This window comes from Oreochromis aureus, linkage group 20, assembly GCF_013358895.1.
Source record: "Oreochromis aureus strain Israel breed Guangdong linkage group 20, ZZ_aureus, whole genome shotgun sequence".
NCBI lineage: Eukaryota > Metazoa > Chordata > Actinopteri > Cichliformes > Cichlidae > Oreochromis > Oreochromis aureus.
Window position 1 is genome coordinate 2074326 of NC_052961.1, and position 19435 is coordinate 2093760.

The 19435-nt window shown below is 42.6% G+C and overlaps 1 protein-coding gene and 1 long non-coding RNA gene across 12 annotated transcripts in view; one reads left to right on the top strand and one right to left on the bottom strand.

Annotated features, from left to right (window-relative positions):
* Window positions 1–19435, bottom strand: part of LOC116310274 (polymeric immunoglobulin receptor-like) — a 107984-nt gene that overhangs the window by 50035 nt on the left and 38514 nt on the right. For 3 of the 11 annotated variants that reach the window (XM_039604551.1, XM_039604558.1, XM_039604548.1), the window contains exons 4-5: window positions 15749–16069; window positions 15061–15162 (exon numbers count right to left, since the gene is read on the bottom strand). In XM_039604551.1, the coding sequence (XP_039460485.1) occupies window positions 15061–15162; window positions 15749–16069 (423 nt within the window). Of the gene's footprint in view, window positions 1–12275; window positions 12695–12997; window positions 13039–14716; window positions 14813–15060; window positions 15163–15748; window positions 16070–19435 lie in introns of those variants that run through there. The other 8 variants (XM_039604555.1, XM_039604553.1, XM_039604554.1 and 5 more) reach the window with 8 other exon arrangements.
* On the top strand, window positions 4002–5201 carry LOC120435281. Its single transcript, XR_005609618.1, has 3 exons — window positions 4002–4024; window positions 4097–4155; window positions 4437–5201. It is a non-coding gene; the product is annotated as an uncharacterized LOC120435281 (long non-coding RNA).

Consider the following 19435-nt stretch of genomic DNA (forward strand, 5'->3'; position numbering starts at 1 on the left):
GTGATTACAGAATGTCAGGAAAGAAATTCTGGTTTTAATGTGATTCTTTGATTTAAGAATCAAAGGGTGGGATTGTATAGGAATTTCTTTCACTTATCTTTTACTTAATCACATTATTTTATTGTATAATGCCTTGGTGCCACTGGAATTTAACAAGTCTCACACTCATACAGTAAGACAAATGGTGGGGGTCTAGTTAGGAAGTTGGGGGAAGCAGACAACTCCACAGGAAGAATCTTTTGTCTCTTCGAGGACTTTGGGAGGTAGCAAGGGAGTGTGAACCTTAAGGTGTGAAACAGCTGTGTACTGCCTTTTGTTCCTGGAGAAGGTATTTAACTGAGAGCCATGCTAGGCTCAGTGAGACTCTGCTGACCGTCTGCCCCGTGGTCATGCAGGCTCTCCACCAAGCTTGGTTGTCTGTTCTTTGTGTTTTGATTAAAGAATGTTAGCTACCGCTCACCAATCATCTGCAGGCTTTATTTAATGGAAAACTTCCACAACATTCCAGAACCACACCCACTGTTATACACTCTTAATGAGACAATAAAGGGAATCATCTTCCTATGGCTGCCTGGCTTCATTCTATTAAAGACTTCATTCTTTCCCCCTTAAAGGAGACCTCACTGTGATGGTTACTTTGATGGACTGTCTAATCTCGAAGAATCTGTCTCATCTTATACTTCCGGCACCGCTCTGAGCTGGCAGCCAGTATCAGCAGCTCCGACCTGACCGAGTCCTTTTTTCTCTTTAATATATGTTTCTTTGTTGTTCTTGTGTTTCTTGTTTTTGTTTTTCTATTGTGGACTGCTGTCCCCCACAGTGGAGCTCAGAATTTTATGGACAATCATGTTTTTTATTACATTTTTAGGGCATCTCTGTCTGGAGAGCGCGTGGAGATCCGACCTCCCATTGTTTACAGCAGGGATCAGCTATTAGCTCTCGGGGCTCCGCTGTTCTGCCTACCGCCGAGCGAGCCAGCATCCCCCGCGAGGTGAGGAGGAAAAGACGCGGCACTCGGGCGGGATCAGGCGTCGCAGTAAGGTTAGGAGGTACCGGCCAGCGATTCCATCTGTTATTATGGGGAACGTGAGATCGCTCCCCAATAAAGTGGATGAATTGGCGGCTCTAACCCGACATCAGAGGAGCTACAGGGAGTGCAGCCTGATGTGCTTCACAGAGTCGTGGCTAACTGCGCTAACTCCGGACTCACACGTAAACATGGATGGTTTTCATCTGATCCGGGCCGAGAGAACAACGGAGAGTGGTAAGAAGAGAGGAGGGGGTCTGGTAGAGCTGGGCGATATATCGATTTTTAAAAAAATATCGATATATTTTTATACGAGATATAAGATGTGACAATATCCTTTATATCGATATAGTCTATGTTACGTTATAATTATAGTTGCGGAGCCGCAAGTTTGCCTCTCTTTCGTCCACTTTTGTCTTTCACATAGCGTTACTCGACCTCACCTCTCCTTCACTGAACACAACTCCCCTCCTCCCCATCGCTTCACCTGCAGGCAGCGACAAGATGGACACGGCAAATCTCCGTTAATGGGCGTTTATCAATATGCGTGCTTGTGCGTACTTGCATTCTCGTGTACTCGTGATACGTCATCAGTCGGAGACCAAGTACTGTTCCAATTCGGAATGCGCATCAAGCCGAGAACGCGAAAAAGTCCCGGATGTGCTCTCGATCCGCCCGTTTTATCGAGCATGCATCGGTGTGGACTTGGGACAGCTATATATCCCAGAATGCATTTCGTCCAAAACTCAACAGCGGACTCCTGGCACATCGTTTTCAACCCCCCGCTCGCGGTCTTCTCACTACTCAGGTTAAAGAAACCCCAGCAGCTGTCTATAGTATTGAGTGTCCACTAGAATAGAAATAAAAGCGTTCTAACATCTCACCTGCTTGTTTTTATTAAGGTATGTACACGTATGTACATGTACACTATTTTTATTAATAGAGGTTTCACTACTGAGGTTAAAAATGATATATAAGTCACTTAGATCACTTCTAAATGTTAATGTTTGGTTTATTTCAGTGTTTTATTTGTTCCTGAGTAAACCGGTTTGGCTGTGATTAAAGTTAAGCTTCATAACATGTTACTCACAGTTAAATTAGGAGGGGACGGCAGTAAAACCGGACCTGTGACATCATCACGCACGCAGGTGTTCCAATTGTACATATCGCGCGAGTCCGTGCTCGCGTTCTCGGCGGGTACGTACTCCCGTGCGTTCTCGGCGAGTACGTACTCACCGAGAACGCGAGTACATACTCGTGTTCTTGGGCATTGATAAACGGCCTATGAGTTACTGCACATCGCCCCGTGCGTGGGGCTGGACGGCGTCAACATGTTAACGAGCTAACCACGCTAACGCCATGCACGGCCTGAAATCCTTTCATTCTCTCAAAAGTTGACTGCGCGCCTTTTGTATGAATTCTGGTTGTGCTTGATGACCGTGAACCGATGTTATGTGATACACAGCGCTCAGCAATCTGTCAATAAATGTTTTAGTTCGACTTTGCTAAGCTACGGAGCTGCACCGCTTGATGGATTGTCGGAGCATTACGGCTACCGAGGAGCCTCGCGGAGTGATACGTACTGTGCTTCAACGTAATATTACCGTACTGTGTGTGTATAAGGACCATAAATGGCTCCTGTTCAGAGACATGGTTACGAAGCGGATTTCAAACTCCAGGCTGTCAGTCACGCAGTAGAAGTTGGGAACAGAGCAGCTGTGAAATCTGTCTTTGTTATTATGCTCAGCGTCTGTTAGTTTACATTTTGACTGCACAATTGTGAGCTCTTTGTTATGCACAAAACAACATAGTTTTCTTTTATTTATGGAGCATCATTATTTAATAAATGCTCATAATTTATTTTTCAGTAGTTTTTTCATGTACATCTATGCTGTATGTTAATAAAAGTGCCTGTGTGAGATCTGGGACACAGCTTTGACTAAGAACTCTCTTTTTGTTCTTACTTTATGGCTTTAAAAAAATATCGAGATATGAATTTTGGGTCATATCGCCCAGCCCTAGGGTCTGGCTGTGTTTGTGAAGGATAGATGGTGTAACTCTGGGCATTTATCTATCAAAGAGACGCTATGCTGTAAGGACATTGAGCTGCTAGCGGTTAGCATGAGACCGTACTATCTACCGCGAGAGTTCACACACGTGATTATGATAGCTGTGTATGTCCCGCCCTCTGCTAGCGCTGCAGCAGCCTGTGAGGTCCTGCACACTGTAACCAGCAGACTCCAAACACAGCACCCTCAGGCCCTTTTCCTGATCTCTGGGGACTTTAATCACATCTCCCTGTCCTCCACTCTCCCACCTTCACCCAGTATGTTACCTGCCACACCAGAGACAATAAAACACTGGACTTATTGTATGCCAACACCAAGGAGGCATACAGCTCATCACCTCTCCCTCCCTGGGGGCTCAGATCACAACCTGGTTCATCTCCAGCCTGTGTATAAACCTCTGGTACACAGAGAACCAGTAGTGAAACGCACAGTAAGGAAATGGTCGGCAGAGACTGAAGAGGCCCTGAGGGACTGTTTCCGTTCTACTGTGTGGGACAACCTCTGCAGCCCTTTGGAGGATGACCTCAACAGCATCACAGACTGCATTAAGGATTACATGAACTTCTGTGTGGACAACACCGTACCCATCATCATCAGAGTCTTTAGATCTGTAGACAAACAGGAGCTGAGAGTTGTCCAGAAGAAGCTGAAATGGAAGATGTACAGAGTAGAAAGATATTTTGCTGCTGTTATTCGCTGCTATTTTTTATAATCATCATTACCATTCTCTAACCCAGAGTAAAATCTGTTTTACTAGATTTTAGTAATTTCCTGCACTTATTTCCTGCCATTGAACACATCACAAATACATGACTCCAACCACATGACTTTGCTCAGCCAATCGGATGGCATGTAGGTCATAGTAAGCCTGTCCCGGCTTCCTCCCGTCAGATGCGTGGAGGTAAGCCAGGTGACAGAGCTGTTGCAGGTTTGTATTGGCAAACATGTGCTTTTCCCGTTTTAATGCATTTTTTAACACCAACTAACTTATGCAACTTAGACGCTGATTACTGTGAGCCAGAGCCATAGTGTTGTTTTGCACTGAACAGAACGGAATTGGTGAGTTTGAACTTTTAATTGACTGTTTGTATTGCTACCAGCTGACGCTAATTGGCTGCTGCCCCAATAGTTGTTGAATAACAAATGTTGTGAAGTTATGTAATATGTATATAGCAGTTGAAATGTTTCAGTTAAATCCTTATTGGTTAAATATACTGTTTGTTTATTTATTCATAAATTGTGTACACAAGAACAAGAATAACTTAATGTATTTAGCTTAACTGGCTGACATTTTTGTATTATTCTTGTGATTTCTTATTGGCCTTGTTTATTTAATGCAGGCCAGGTGAACCTTTTTGGGTATGAAAAAGGATGGCAAGCCACTGAACGGCTAGGAGCAGGACTCATTCTGCATTGAAGCTTCCACTGGTTGGGTAGGAAGCTATCAAAGATGACGCTCTGTCCCCATTTTCCAAATACACTGATTTCCACAATCATACACACCATTCCCCCCGTTTATGGACAATAGCGCTTGGACATCTCTCATGGACATTCAGATAAAACTCATGGACTTCAGTGTGGATCAGTGGTTTTGATGTTAACATGTGTTATTTATGGGGAACTGTTTTTTGAGAATCTATATTGCTTGGTATAAGCCAGAAGAATTTGCTTAGTTGTCTTTGTGCACCCCCACTGGGTTTTTGATTAATTGAATAGCTGCAGCAGGAGTGATTATTTAAGTTTTCCTTTTCTTTTCTTGTTATTTTCCTTTGGGTTTTGGTTAAATACATGGTTCCTGCAAAAGCATTTTGTGTTGTGTGTATTTATTAATTACTGCCCATCAGCTCCAGTAGCATTCCTAAATCTTCTGATTAATAATAACCATAATATTTTACTCAATACCTAGCCTGTATTAATTCATTAGCGCTTCATCAGTGTTACATTTCTATTAATAACAGTATTGATATTGCATTCAGATGTTCAAACATATTGGTATCATATTAGCCTTTATTACAGGTCCAGTAAGAACCACTTCAAACTGTTGAGTTGAATCTATAATCTTAAATGTTTATATGCAGACTGCATTGTGAAAGAAAGGCCTAACGCTGAGTATACTCTGTGCCAAAATAAGACAGGAAATTACATGCTTTGCAGGAAGTGAAACCGAAAGCAGAGTCTGAGTGCAAGTTATTTTGAGCAGGTTATTCTTTATTATCTGTTATTTATTTATATCTTTGATTAAGCTTTTAGTAGAGGTTCTTGATTAAAACATTTATCCAACATATTACATATATAGTTCCAGTTAGGCTATTACATGTAAGGATGAGCCTCTGTTCTGGTGAAAGGTCAGAAGTGCAATGGGTGAGATGAGAGAGCATTTAAGGACGAGACACATATACAGTTAGTGAGTTCATTTATAGGTGAAAGTTTAATCATGTTTTGCTTGCAACTGCCAAATTGTGCCTGCGCACATGACAGTTTGTTCCAGAGATAAGCGACAGCAAAGGAGAGTTGTGGGGAAGCACCTGCCGTGGAGATGGAGACGATGTTCTTTTTAAACTATGTTAAAAGTCATTGTGGTTTTGATTTGACGTATGCATGCATGTATGTATCTGATTGACGTATGAGGGGCGTCAAGAAATATACCCTGATGTATAAAACCATTCCTGTTTAGTTTTGGGGCGGAGATCTGATGCTGTCTGCGTACAGCGGACCATCTCCCCACGCTGTGTGTGTTCATTAAAATCATCGTTTGACTCCACCTGGCCGGATCAGTGTGTTATTTGGATTTCCTCCTGTGTATCCCTCAAAATGAACCTTAACAAAGATAAGGCAAGGGAAGGAAAACTACAGGAGGAAGATGGAAGAGCAGCTGCAACAATGACAACATCAGAGGCGTTTGGAACAGCCAGAAGACAATCTCAGGACAAAAACCAACCCCCCGGGCTGCAGGAGACTTGGGGTGGGTGAATGACCTAAATAAATATTTTCATAGGTTTGATCAACCACCCACCCGTCCCACAACATCGCCCCCCCTGCTGCAATCTCCTTCATCTCAGGACTTCACACCTCCCAGCTCCCAGTCATCACATCCACCCCCAGCTTCTGTGGACTCCAACATACACTCCCCTCCCCCAAAATCCACTCTTTCTATCTCAGCACTTCAAGTGAGTAATGAGCTTCGCAAGATCAAGGTGCAGAAGGCTGCAGGTCCAGATGGCCTCAGCTCCAGGCTCCTGAGCTGCTGTGCAGATGAACTGTGTGGCATCCTAGGATATCTGTTTGTTACGCCCCGGCTCTGCTAGGTGACAGGCAGTGTTGGGAAGGTTACTTTTAAAATGTATTCCATTACAGAATACTGAATACATGCCCCAAAATGTATTCCGTAACGTATTCCGTTACGTTACTCAATGAGAGTAACGTATTCTGAATACTTTGGATTACTTAATATATTATCGTGCTGTTTACAACTACGTGAATGTACTATTGCTGTGATTTATTACTGTTACTGAAGGTCCGCGGCTCCGAACAGTAGTAAAGGGACCTCTGGCTAATACGTCGGGTTCCCTGTCGGGCTGGTAGCCGAAAAATAGCTTTACTTTGTTGTCTGGGTCAACTTTGCTTGCGGGAGACAGAGAGAGGCGTTGAAAGGCTCCAACGGAACTTATTTTTTTCGGAGGAAAACACGAACACAGCGTACAGTCGAGTCTTAATAGCTTACTTACAGCTGGGCTCGTCAGGCACTCTTCTTGGCTGCAGTGGTTATTATTATATTTACATGCTTCCAGCTCCCGTTTCTGCTCCGTGACAGCTCGGACTTTTCCTTTCTCTCCTCCCTCGCTCACAGACACATAACGTGTATGGCATTCCATTCTCCCTGCAGCACGGACTACACTGCCCATCATGCTACATTCTTTAGGGCCATGCCTGTAGCATTCTGCCTTTTAGCTTAGCACAACAACAACAACAAAAAAGCGCCTCTCACCCAGGAAACACGCAGAGAGAGAGCGTCACCCCTGTAACCATGGCAACCGTAACGCTGCCGCCTGGAACAACATTACGTAGCTGTCAAACAAACCCAAACAATCCTGACCCATGAGAATATGAAACAGGAAGTACCGCCGTGTAATCCATTTATTTCAACAAAGTAACTGTATTCTGAATACCACCTTTTAAACGGTAACTGTAACAGAATACAGTTACTCATATTTTGTATTCTAAATACGTAACGGCGGTACATGTACTCCGTTACTCCCCAACACTGGTGACAGGGGAGGTAACATAAATGAGCTCAGAGACAGGGTCGGCTTAAAAAAAAAAAAAAAACCCACAAGGTTTATTACCACAACTGACCAGGCCAGGGGCCGTAACACTGTTCAACCTGAGCCTGTCACTGGGGAAAGTACCACAGCTGTGGAAGACCTCCTGTGTGGTACCGGTACCAAAGACCTCCCATCCCAAGGACCTCAGCAGCTACAGGCCGGTAGCTCTGACATCACATCTGATGAAGACCCTCGAGAGGTTGGTTCTAAACCATCTGTGCCCCCTGGTGAGGTCTTCATTGGATCCATTACAGTTTGCTTACCAGCCTGGCATTGGGGTGAAGGACGCCATCATCTGCCTCCTGCACCGAGCTCTGACTCACCTGGAGAAGCCTGGAAGCACTGTTAGGATCATGTTCTTTGATTTCTCCAGTGCTTTCAACACCATCCAGCCACGACTTCTGAGAGACCAGCTGGAGCTATCGGGAGTGGACCACCACATGTCCCAGTGGATACTGGACTACCTCACAGAACGCCCACAGTATGTGAGGTCACAGGGCTGTGTCTCTGACACGCTGGTCTGCAGTACGGGGGCCCCACAGGGAACTGTGCTGGCACCGTTCCTCTTCACCCTCTACACTGCAGACTTCTACATCAACTCCCCACGCTGCCACCTACAGAAGTTCTCTGACGACTCTGCCATAGTCGGCCTCATCACAGGTGAGGACGACTCAGAGTACAGACAGTGGACTCTGGACTTTGTAGACTGGTGTCAGCAGAACCACCTGCTGATCAGCGCCGGAAAACCAAGGAGTTGGTGGTGGACTTCCGGAGACGCAGACCCACCACACTGACACCGGTGAACATCCAGGAGTGGACATTGAGATAGTGGACTCTTATAGGTACCTGGGTGTTCACCTGAATAATAAACTGGACTGGAGCCACAACACTGATGCTCTTTACAGGAAGGGTCAGAGCAGACTCTACCTGCTGAGGCGGCTGAGGTCATTTGGAGACCTTCTATGACTCTGTGGTGGCATCTGTCATTTTTTACAGTGTTGTATGTTGGAGCAGCAGTTTATCGGCAGCTGAGAGGAAGAGGTTGGATAAACTCATTAGGAAGGCCAGCTCTGTTCTGGGATGCACCCTGGACCCAGTGCAGGTGGTGGGAGACAGAAGGACTCTGGCCAAAATAACATCTCTGATGGACAGAGTCTCCCACCCCATGCATGGAAATGTTGCTGAACTGCAGAGCTCCTTCAGTGACAGACTGCTGCATCCTCGATGCATGAAGGAGCGTTTCTGCAGGTCCTTCCTCCCTGCAGCTGTCAGACTGTACAATCAGAACTGCTCCCAACAATCACAGATGTTTACATCAGCGCTGTAACAACTTCTACTGTTATAATTGCACATTACTTTTCTCAGCTTAACTCATTGGAAGTTACATGTCTACTTGTTAATGCACAGGTACAATACACAATCTGCAGTTTTCTAATTATCCTAAATATTAACTATTTAAACATCCTGCTCTGTTTGCACACTACAACCTGGGTTTGCCACTTACCTGTACTCTATTTTTAATAACTGTACAGTACTCTGTTTTGGTAACTAAAACACTAAACACTAAAAATTGTGTTTCTCTTCTGTGTCCTGTTCTGTTTGTATATGTGTGGAGGTTTTTTGTTTGGGTTTTTTTGCTGCTGATACAACCAAATTTCTCCTTGTGGGACAATTACAGGATTATTCTATTGTATTATTGAATTAGGAACCAGCAAATTGGGACAAGGTTATCTGAATCATGCTATAAACACAGATACACTGAAAAGTGTTTAAGTTTCCAAATAGCTTCATAAATGAACTGTTGTTTGTTTGCTCTGATTTTCTTTCCCTAAAACCAGACTGCCTGTTTTCTGTTTGATGTAATCAGAGGACCACCTGCTCGGTGTTTGTGGGCAGCTGTCCCAGTTTCATGTTTCATGGTAAAAAAAGTTTCAACCATAGTTCAGTATGATTGAAACTGAATTGATAATGACAGGAGACCTACAGTTTAATGTTGTTTAAGCATATTTATTATGAATTTTATGAATCAACAGGATGAAGGAACAAATCAAACTCATTCTAAATATTCTACAAGCTCTCAACATTGTTACCTTCAGACTAATGTACTAGACTAGCTATTAGCTCCTGCAGTCTAATGTTGATATTGGTTAAAGCAGTTACTTAGAATTTATCACCCAGCTGGTGTAGCCTTAACACACAAGTTAGAAAAAACAACCAGACAGTGAACTGAGAAAAAACACATCTGTTAATGTCTAAAATAAAGAAGACAAACTCTGATTTGTCATCAGTTAACTCACCTCCTCAACAGAGAAACCACTGACAGGCTGCAGAAAGATGGAAAGCTGCAGCATCTCACTGGTCTGAGTGAAAATAAAGCTCTTTCTCAGTTTGAGACAAATTTCCCAGACAGGTCTGGCCCACTGTTCTTACTCTTATTTCAGGACAACTATTATGGAATCAAAAACTTCAGAGTGCTGACTGGTGCTAAATACATCTGTAAAATCTGTCATAGGACCTCTAATTTCTTTTATTTGCATCAGTGTGAAGGGAACTTCTCTGCATGTAATGAGCCTGTCTGCAGCCAGCAGCCCAGTTTAGCGCCTGTTTACTGTGTGATGAATCACTCCACCCTGTCTTTCTGTAGGCCTGTTTGTGTGGCAGGTCTAATGTGCAGGTACTGGAAGGCTGGTGCAGCTCGATTTCCACCAGTGATACTGACAACACCTGGCTGGTTCCCCTCTCTGAGACACTTTTTGGGTTTTGGTTTGGGTTCTTGAATCAAACAGCACTGTGTGCAGCGTTTCTTCACCCACACACTCATTTACTGCTGATTATACTGACCTGACTCACCATGGCTACTTTACATTTTCTCCTTTTTCTTTCACTCAAAATAAAGGATAGTAGAACTCAACATTCCTTTATCCTCAGAGAATAACCCAGAGCACCCGCTTCAGATGTTATCAGTCTATCCAGTGGCTGTTATTAGCAGTTATCACTCCCAAGTATGGCTCAGATTGGCCCTCCTGTTCTGCAGCTTCACCCCAGCACAGATGTAGGGCTGCAGCTATTGATTATTTTAGTAATCGAGTAATTATTTTTTAAATGTGCTGTTCAAATAAAGCTGACTTGACTTGAATAATAATACTGAGTTGACAGAATCCATGTGTATTGCATAAAGACACATAAAAAGTCATAGACTTTACAAATATACATGTATCTGATAACAGAAGTTCTAAACTAAAACTCCTCCAGGTGACGGTGTGACGGCAGCTGGCCTGGAGTAAAACACAAAATACAAGATTAGAGCCTGACATCAGGGCGGTGAGGTGATGTAAGCACTGCTGCCCAGATTCAAGTCTCCAGGTTCAAGGGTCTTGGTCAGCTGGGGTCTTTCTGTGACATTAACATGTTCTCCCACGGTCCAATGAGACGCTTCTTAGGTTATGCCCCAAAACATATAGGTGTGTAACTGAGAGAGTGGGGTTTCTGTCCCTTGGCCCTGTGAAAGACTGGCTACCTGTGCAGGTGGACCCGCCTCCCTCCCTGTGACAGCTGGGACAGACTCCAGCCCTGTGACCCTCAGCTGAATAAGCAGTTAACAAAAATGATCCACAGATGATGTGAAATTCCCCCGTTTACAGTTCAGTGGGTAACGTGCTGATCACATCCACTGACTGTGTTGTTGTTGTAAGTTAGGGTAACTGGAACAGCTGTTCTTTCACAGACTGGACACCACATCAGCTCCCTGCTCCATCCTGTTGTACAAACTGGTGTGACACTAAAGTCTGTTCCATACAAATAATCTGATTCAATACAAACACCAACATTGTGCTGACCTAAAGAACACAAAAGTCACAGGAACGATCTGGAAATGTGGGATTTGCAGCAGGACTGATGTGGATCACACAGTGAAGGCAGACTTATTATGTTTCAACCACTGTAATAATGATAGAATCTGACTGTTTAATGAGGGGATTAATGACATACTTTGATATATGGAGTAATGCCCAGATGTCTGTTTTGCATGTGCTGGTCTTTACTGGCTCTCAGTCTCCACTGATGGATGTTTCTGGACTCTGGTGCTGCAGACACGGGGGGAGCGATGAGAGCTGAAGGAAACAACCAGCTGACACTTTGATGACGTCCCTCCTAAAGTTCACCAGATGAGATCCAAAGACAAAAGCAGCAGGAAGCAACGCTCTGCCATCGTGCTGATGAGCAAGCTACATCAACCCTACTGAATCCCTCTCTGTGTGGATCTCACAGAGAGGTGGAGCACAGGTGCAGCAATGCTAAGTGACGGCGCTACGTAGCGACTCCCACTACTCACACAGCACAAATACATCGACAACACATGTCTGAGCTGGATGGAACGAGATTCACTGAACATGTTTCTGTAATACTGACATCTGAAATAGTGAAGCTGCTGATTTCATTTTGTGTAAATCTAAATATTCTTGTAACTATTTCACACACCATCCTTGTAGCTGCTGCGTGCTACGTATGCTAAGGTTTTATATGGTTTGCTGTTAGCTCTGTGCAGCTAACCAGCTGATTAACTTCAGTTATGTCTGATGTAGATCCATCATTGATTCCAAATTAACATTTACTGCAACTGATGAACTTAAAACACTAAAATAAAACAAAGGTGAAAAATAAAAGAATCCAAAGCTACGATCGTCTCTGTTTAAGGATTAGTAAAATATGAAATTCATAACATTTAATCATTTTTCTAAATGTACAAAAAACAGACTGACCAGGAGAGTTAATGTTTTTTGTTGTTTTTAATCACATATATTGACAGTTTCATGATACAGAGGAGAGCGACTCAGAAAGTGTCTGTCCAGGGTGGGAGGGGTCACTCTCAGGGTCCTGGAGGTGTCCAGGTGTTGGAGAGAAGGGAGACTGCAGACGGTCTCCTTCTCAGCCAAATGGATGACACACTGCAGCAGAAAGACTTCACAGTCTCCACTCATGTAGGATGATGGAGGCTGGTGGGGCTGGTTCCTCCTGCAGACGTTCCAACAGCTGCAGTTCCTCTAACGGCCACTTGAAGCTGACTCCAAATGTGAGTTAATATTTACAGTTTTCAGGGTCTGTGTTCAAATTTTAAACCTGAGGAACTGAAATAAACGCAGGTGTGAATCCAGAGAGTCTCATGTGTGGTGTGTGAGTGTGGAGTAGGTCTGGTCCTGGTCCCTGGTGGCTGGATGGAGGCTCTGGTAGGTCGAGTCTTCACGTGTAGAACCTGGAGTACAGTTCTCGTAGTGGACGTCCTAAAACAGAGACAAACTGTCTTCTTCACATAACAAGAACAGACTCTGACTTGGTGAAATCATTTGTGCTGGTAAATATTTCCATGTTGCCTCGTTGAACCTCTCAGACAACAGTGTCTCTGTTTGTTGTTGGAGTCTCCGTCTGGGCGGCCATTTTTGTCACCTACCTGTTTGAATTCACCTTCTTGGATTGTAATTTCTGGAACAGTCTACAAACTGAACCATCACACTGTGACTGCTTTATTTCTTTGTTACAGTAGCAGTCTGTCAGCAGTGAGAGGAAACAAAGAGAAAGAAAGTCACCTCCATGTTTGTGCCCTCTGAGTTTCCTCTGGTCCTCAAACCTGTGGAACAAACAGGATGTTCCTCTGTTAGAAGGACCAACCATTCAAAGTGCACCTGAGGCTGGAAGATCACTGCTGCCCCTCCTGTTCTTTCATTCTGCTTAGTTGGACTTTATCAAACTTTTTACAATTTTCATGGGTCTTGTAGCCGGTATATTTTTTCTGTTTCATACTTTGTAACGTATTACTTCACATGTGAAAGGTAACCTTCCTTGTCCCTTTGTTACGCTGTGGGATTGTGGATGGAATCCAACAAAAGACGTAACACATATTCCAGCCCTAACCCTAACCATAACCTTTATCGAAAGTTAGTGTTTTCCAATGTGATTATTGATTAGAAAGTAAAATAAATGAACATCAGGGTAGATGTTGTAGAATTATAGGAATTATTTTAGGGTTACTGTTCATAACCATCATCTTTATCATTGCATTAATTATCATTTCATCCAAGCATTTATTGAAGTGCGGGCATTAGGTTATAATTTGTATTACAGGGGTTATCATAATCAAATATTAACAGGTTTATTACAGGTTCAGTTATAATCAGTGGAATCTATAAGTTAAAGGTTTCTGAATGTTTTATATTCTTACACATAGTCTTCAGTGGGGAGAAGCTGAGTTGCAGGCTGACAGGAAACGGTGTGCTTTTTGCAGAAGCGAAACCGAAAGCAGAGCGAGTGAAAGCCAAAGAGCCAAAGAGTTAGTATGCATTTATCTTTGATTTAAGCTTTTAGTAGAGGCTTTTGATCAAAACATTAATTCAGTAGAGTACACATATATAGTCTTGGTTCGGACATACACGTAACCACACGCACACTTAGTTAGAGGAATCACTGATAGGGAAAGTTCAGTTTAAGGTCAACTAAGGTTCAGAAAAGCAGATGCAAACTCTGCACGTACAGACAGACAAATAGTGAGAGGTCATGACACGTACGCAGTACACAGCATGCGCGCCCGCACGCGTGGGACGCACAGACACACATACACACACACACTGTTGGGGTGTAGGTGAAAGTTGACTGATGAAGCAGTAGATGCACGATGCGAGAGCTGAGCTGGCTTACGGAAACCACCGGGAGAAGATGGAAGCCAGTGTACTTTTAATTGTGCCTTGAGTTGTCAAATAGAACATTTGTGGTTTTGAAGCTGATGTATGTGATGACGCAATGAGGGGCGTCACTAAATATACTCTGATGCATATAAAACTGTATTTTGATGTTAGGAGGATGAGATTGTGGGGCTGTCTGCTTACGGAGTCCGCTCATTCTCCCACGCGTGTCATTTCATTAAAATCATCGTCTTTACCCTTTGGACCAGTGTGATTACTTGCATTCCTCCTGTGTTTCCTTCCCTATATTTTTGAACCTTAACAATGTACATTGTAGATCCAGTCCAATCGGTTGTCATATTTCCTCCTGTTTCTGAACGTGTATTGTGTACCGATAATTTGTCACATAGTGCAATATGTTACACTTTGGAAATCAGAACATGTTGGTTCAACATCATCTCTACAAGTCACTCCACTCTCCTCTTAGAGCCCAAAGCGAAGCGTGCAGGATGAAATATTTTGATGTTTGACTGCAGCTGTTTGACAGACTTCAAGTGAAGTGAAAATTTCCTCTGAGTTTTTGGTTATAAATGAGACGCTCTGTGTGTTTCTGTGTCTCTGTTATCTTACCTCTGTTGCTCTTCCTCTTAATGCAGATTATTAGAACAGCCAGTGATGAGAGGATGATGATGATGAGCAGAGAGATGATCACATACAGCAGCACAGCTGTGACAGCAGAACAAGCTTGTTTTACTCTGATTTCCTGATTGATGAGTTGCACGTGTCGTGTAATAACAGACGTGAAATGAATAAATAAACAGATAAAAGTTCTACATGAACACGAGGAGCTCACAGAGAATTTAGAAAAAGCAAATGTGTTTGGCACAACATCACATTCACATCATAATTCTGATTAGAAAAGCTGCCACACAGGACAGGCTGATTAAAATCATACTGTCTCCTCTCAGACTCACAGATGGATGTACCTGATGCTGCTCCTTCAGGCTGCTCAGTGCTTCCAGTCCAAGTTAATGAAGGTGTGGAGCTTCCTGTAGTTGTGGCTGATGGTCCAGCTGCTGAACAAGAGCAGAGAGGAAAGTTTGACTTACAAATGTTTGGAGCTGTGAACAAGAAAAACACAAAGATAAAGAAAAATGACTGAGAAATCAAACGAGCCTTAAATGGATCCACTGACTGAAGAAACAAATGATTGGCTAATTTAGTTTTAGATAAAAATGCACTAAAATAGTTTAAAAAATGAAATAAAACATGAATGTATGTTGAGATATCAGGTTCTTTGAAACAGCTGCAGCTGCAGTGACCAGTAAAGACATTTAGGGACATTAATGGTCACCAGTTCAGCTCATTTCCAGCTCCATGTTCTTATTCCTGCTCTCGATCACAGTAACTTTACTTCAGAATAATTCTTGTTTCTAAATAATTCTGTTTATATGTTGAGATAAACTGAGTGCTGAGAGCAGTCTGCAGTCTGAGCTGTTGGCTCACAGGGATTACTGTACATACACTCAGCTCAGTATTAGAAGCTTTGCTCATGTTTAATATGAACATCCACCACTGGAACAGGAGATATATGACAGGAAATAAGGAACAGCTGAACAGCTCCACTCTGACAACATTTGATTAATGTCAGTAAAAACTCACCATCTGTGACAGTGACCTCAAACTCTCTGGATGAGCTGCTGGAAGATCCACTCAGTAAACATCTGTACCGTCCTGAGTCAGACTTGGTCAGCTGTGTGATGCTCACATACAGAACTCCTGAAACATATCCAATGTTGTATCTGTCTCTCTGAGCACTGACATGCTCTGTATGAACAAGAATCTTCTCTCCTCCACATTCTCCCCTGCAGAACATCTTTCTGTTTCCAGCTTGTTTAAAGGAACATCCGACTGTGAGAGAGCTTCCAGTTTCTTTATCGAAGTGTTTCAGCTGAGCAGGATCATCGTTTCCATCCAGCAGTGCTGTTAAAGAGACAAACAATCAATAGTTACTATCTGTGCTGAAGATGATGCAGTCTGATCACAATAACTCCAGTTTGATCCACAGTTACACTGGGAGCTGCCCAGTTCAACCAGTCTGACAGAGGAACTGTTGAACTAACTGAGATTTAAACGGCTTCATAATCAGACTGATGGATTCATGAAAATCAGCTTTATGACAAGTATAGACTCTAAAATGTGAACACTTCATGGTTTTAGACTTTTGTGTTCTGAATGTTTTCTTCACATATTCATTGAGGAATAAAACATTTAGTTGTGACGGGAACTCTTGGAAAGATCAAACTGATGACACAGAAGCAAAAACTCATGAAAGAAAATCAAAGTTACATCAGAAAATCTTCTTTCATTCATCAGCGTCTGTTTCTGACATCAACATTTCATTCACATCATTATCAGCTGACTCACTGATATTCACACACACTTGTGTCCCAGCTGCAGTTCATCGGTTACTTAGAGGAGTCCAAATGTAATGAAGAGTTTACAGAAGAACAAACTTCAGCTTCTTTAAACCATCAGCAGCTGTCAGTGAAAACTCAAACTTTGCTTCACAAACAGAAACTAAACATTTCCACAGCTGAAACAGAAACTCACCTTCAGCAACAACGATCACAAACGGTGTGAATGGAGCTGATGATGAAGATCCACCCAAACCACATCTGTACTGTCCAGAGTCAGACTCAGTCAGCTTTGAGATGCTCACAGATAAAACATTGTTTTCATATTCAATGCTGTATCTGCCTGTTTGAGCTCTGACATCAGTTGTTTTAATGAGAATGTTTTTCTCCTTCACATTGTTCTCTGCAGAACATCTTCCATGTTCCTGGAGAATTAAAGGAGAATCCAGCTTTAAAATCTCCTCCAATGACTCCATCGTGAAGAATCTGAGCATTGGTGACTTCAGGGTTTCCATCCTGCAGAGCTGTTGGAAACATGAACCATCAATAGTTACTGTTTGTCCTTCCTGTAAGAAGCTGCAGTCTGATCACAGCATCCACACACAGACACACTGAGACTAAAGTCTGAATAACAATAATGATTCATGTCAAATACATTTTATTGTCTACAATGGTGGAAAATCTTCTTTCAGTCGACGTGACTCAAAATATATCTGAACATGTTTCCTATGCATGAATAAAATTACAATCAAAGATGAAGATAAACAAAATATGACATGTAAATGACTCAGAACTCCTCTGTGTGGTACTCGTAGGAATTATATGTTGAGAGATTGAAGCAACAGCTCAACATGCAAGTTTTTCATGTGTTTTATCCACAGGAAGTGATGTCATCATTTAGTTTAAATGTACTGCTGGTGTCAAAGTTCATGAAGCAACAACAAAAACAGTGATGAAGTTTTTCTTTGCTGTAACTTTGTTTTACTGAGTAAATGAATGAATCTGATGATTGAAAGCAGCAGTTTGTTCCCTTTATTTCACCGACTGCAGTTTGTTTGAGGAAGTAACAAATACTTGCAATGAACAACATGTTATTGAGTAATTTATGACTATTTTAAAGCTCTAAAGCCAAACTCAGCAGCTGCTGTGTGTCAGTTACTTTGTGTAAATGATTTCAGTTCATTCCAGCATTTAAACTCTGTGCAGTCGTATTTCTGTTCAGCTCTAACAGGACAAACAGGAAGAATTAGGAAATAACTTTTCACAGAACTCTGGGTTTGAAAATGCTGACAGATTTAACTCACGTGACTCACAGGTTTATATTTGTCTGCAGGAAGTGATGTCATTTTGTCAAATCTATATGCACTGTGGGAGTGAACTGTGAAGAGTCACAGTGAAGAAACATCAACATGTAACAGTAAAAGCAACAAAATGTGTTTTTGTCTGTCAAAGAAAAATTCATTGACTTGATCAACAAGTTTGTGTTTTCAAATAATAACTGAAAGTATCAGGTGGAGTTTTTACTTTTATATTACAGGTTATTTTGAGGAAGTAACAAATACTTGTAAGAAACCGTCTTTGAAAGGACGAATCCTAAAGCCAAAGTGAGCAGCTGACATGTCCATGAATGTGCTCACTGTGATGGTTTCTTCTGTCCATACTGGCCACAAACAGATCCATGAAATCATGAATAAAAGCAGTTTGAATGGAAGAAGCGTCCATGAAAGTGACTCATAGCTGACTCTGATCATCATGTTTAACAATAGAAAGAAACATGTTGGAAGAATGAGAGTGACAGAAAGAAAAAGTGAATGTACTCACAAAGGAAGAAGAAGCAGATCAGAGTGTGATGGACTTTCATGATGAGGCTCTGATGGTTTACTGCTGCCTCTCTTCTTCTTCACTGGAAACCAGGAACTTGTGACGCCTCACTTCTCTAACTGAAGGAGTCCCTCCTCCAAACACACAGCACACACCTCGACACTCCTCCCTCTGCATCCGTCTGTGAGTCTGCTGCAGGGCCTCAGGCTTCCTCCTTATATTTATAGTATTATGTGCAAAGTGCTGCAGGAAACACAGTGATGACACTTGACTCTGCTAAATTCAGCACAGTGACCAAAACCTCCAACAATGATCATCATTCATCATGAAATCATTTCTCTGTGTCTGAAGATAATGAGCTGAAGTTTGGGATCATTTAGACAAACAGTTTGGGTCAAATGTTAGAAAAGAGTCAGACTTTGTTTCTTCTCACAGTTTGTTTAACATGAGTAGGGATGGGTATCGTTTAGGTTTTATCCGATACCGTGCCAAACCGGTACTTTTGAAACGGTGCCGGTGTTCCAGATCAACTGGCGTTGGTCGAACAGATGTGTGGCAGTCTTATGCTTCAGGAGCTGCTACCGACAAACCAGCAAAAACGCCAGATGTGTCATCTGTGACACTTGTGAGGTTATCTCAAACGCACTCCGTCAGTCTTGATGCCGTTGAACAACAAAATGTTTAAAAATGTCACGAGTTTACCTGGTGATATCCCCATGCGCCACGCGATCGCAAAAACGGCAAACAATTAACCCCACGCCGGTGTTGTTCACAGGACAGGAAGAGTAACGATCGGGAGACTCGTCGTTATCGTTATCGTCCCTCGCACGCTTTTATTTCTCCGGTTTCAGCGTTTTTGCTTCACAACCAAAGCGTGCAGTTTACTTTGTGCACTAACATGGACTCGAGTCAACCAGCGCCACCTCTGGCCAAGTGCCACAGCCTACAGCCAGATCAACTTGTGACACACATCTGCAGCACGTTTGAATTCGTTTCATGCACAACACATTTGTACCTTTCAATTGTGTCTGTTTGTGCGTCATGCAAATAAACCTTTGAAAAGAATGAAATGATATCAGATATTTATTGTGGCCTACATTTGTACAAAATT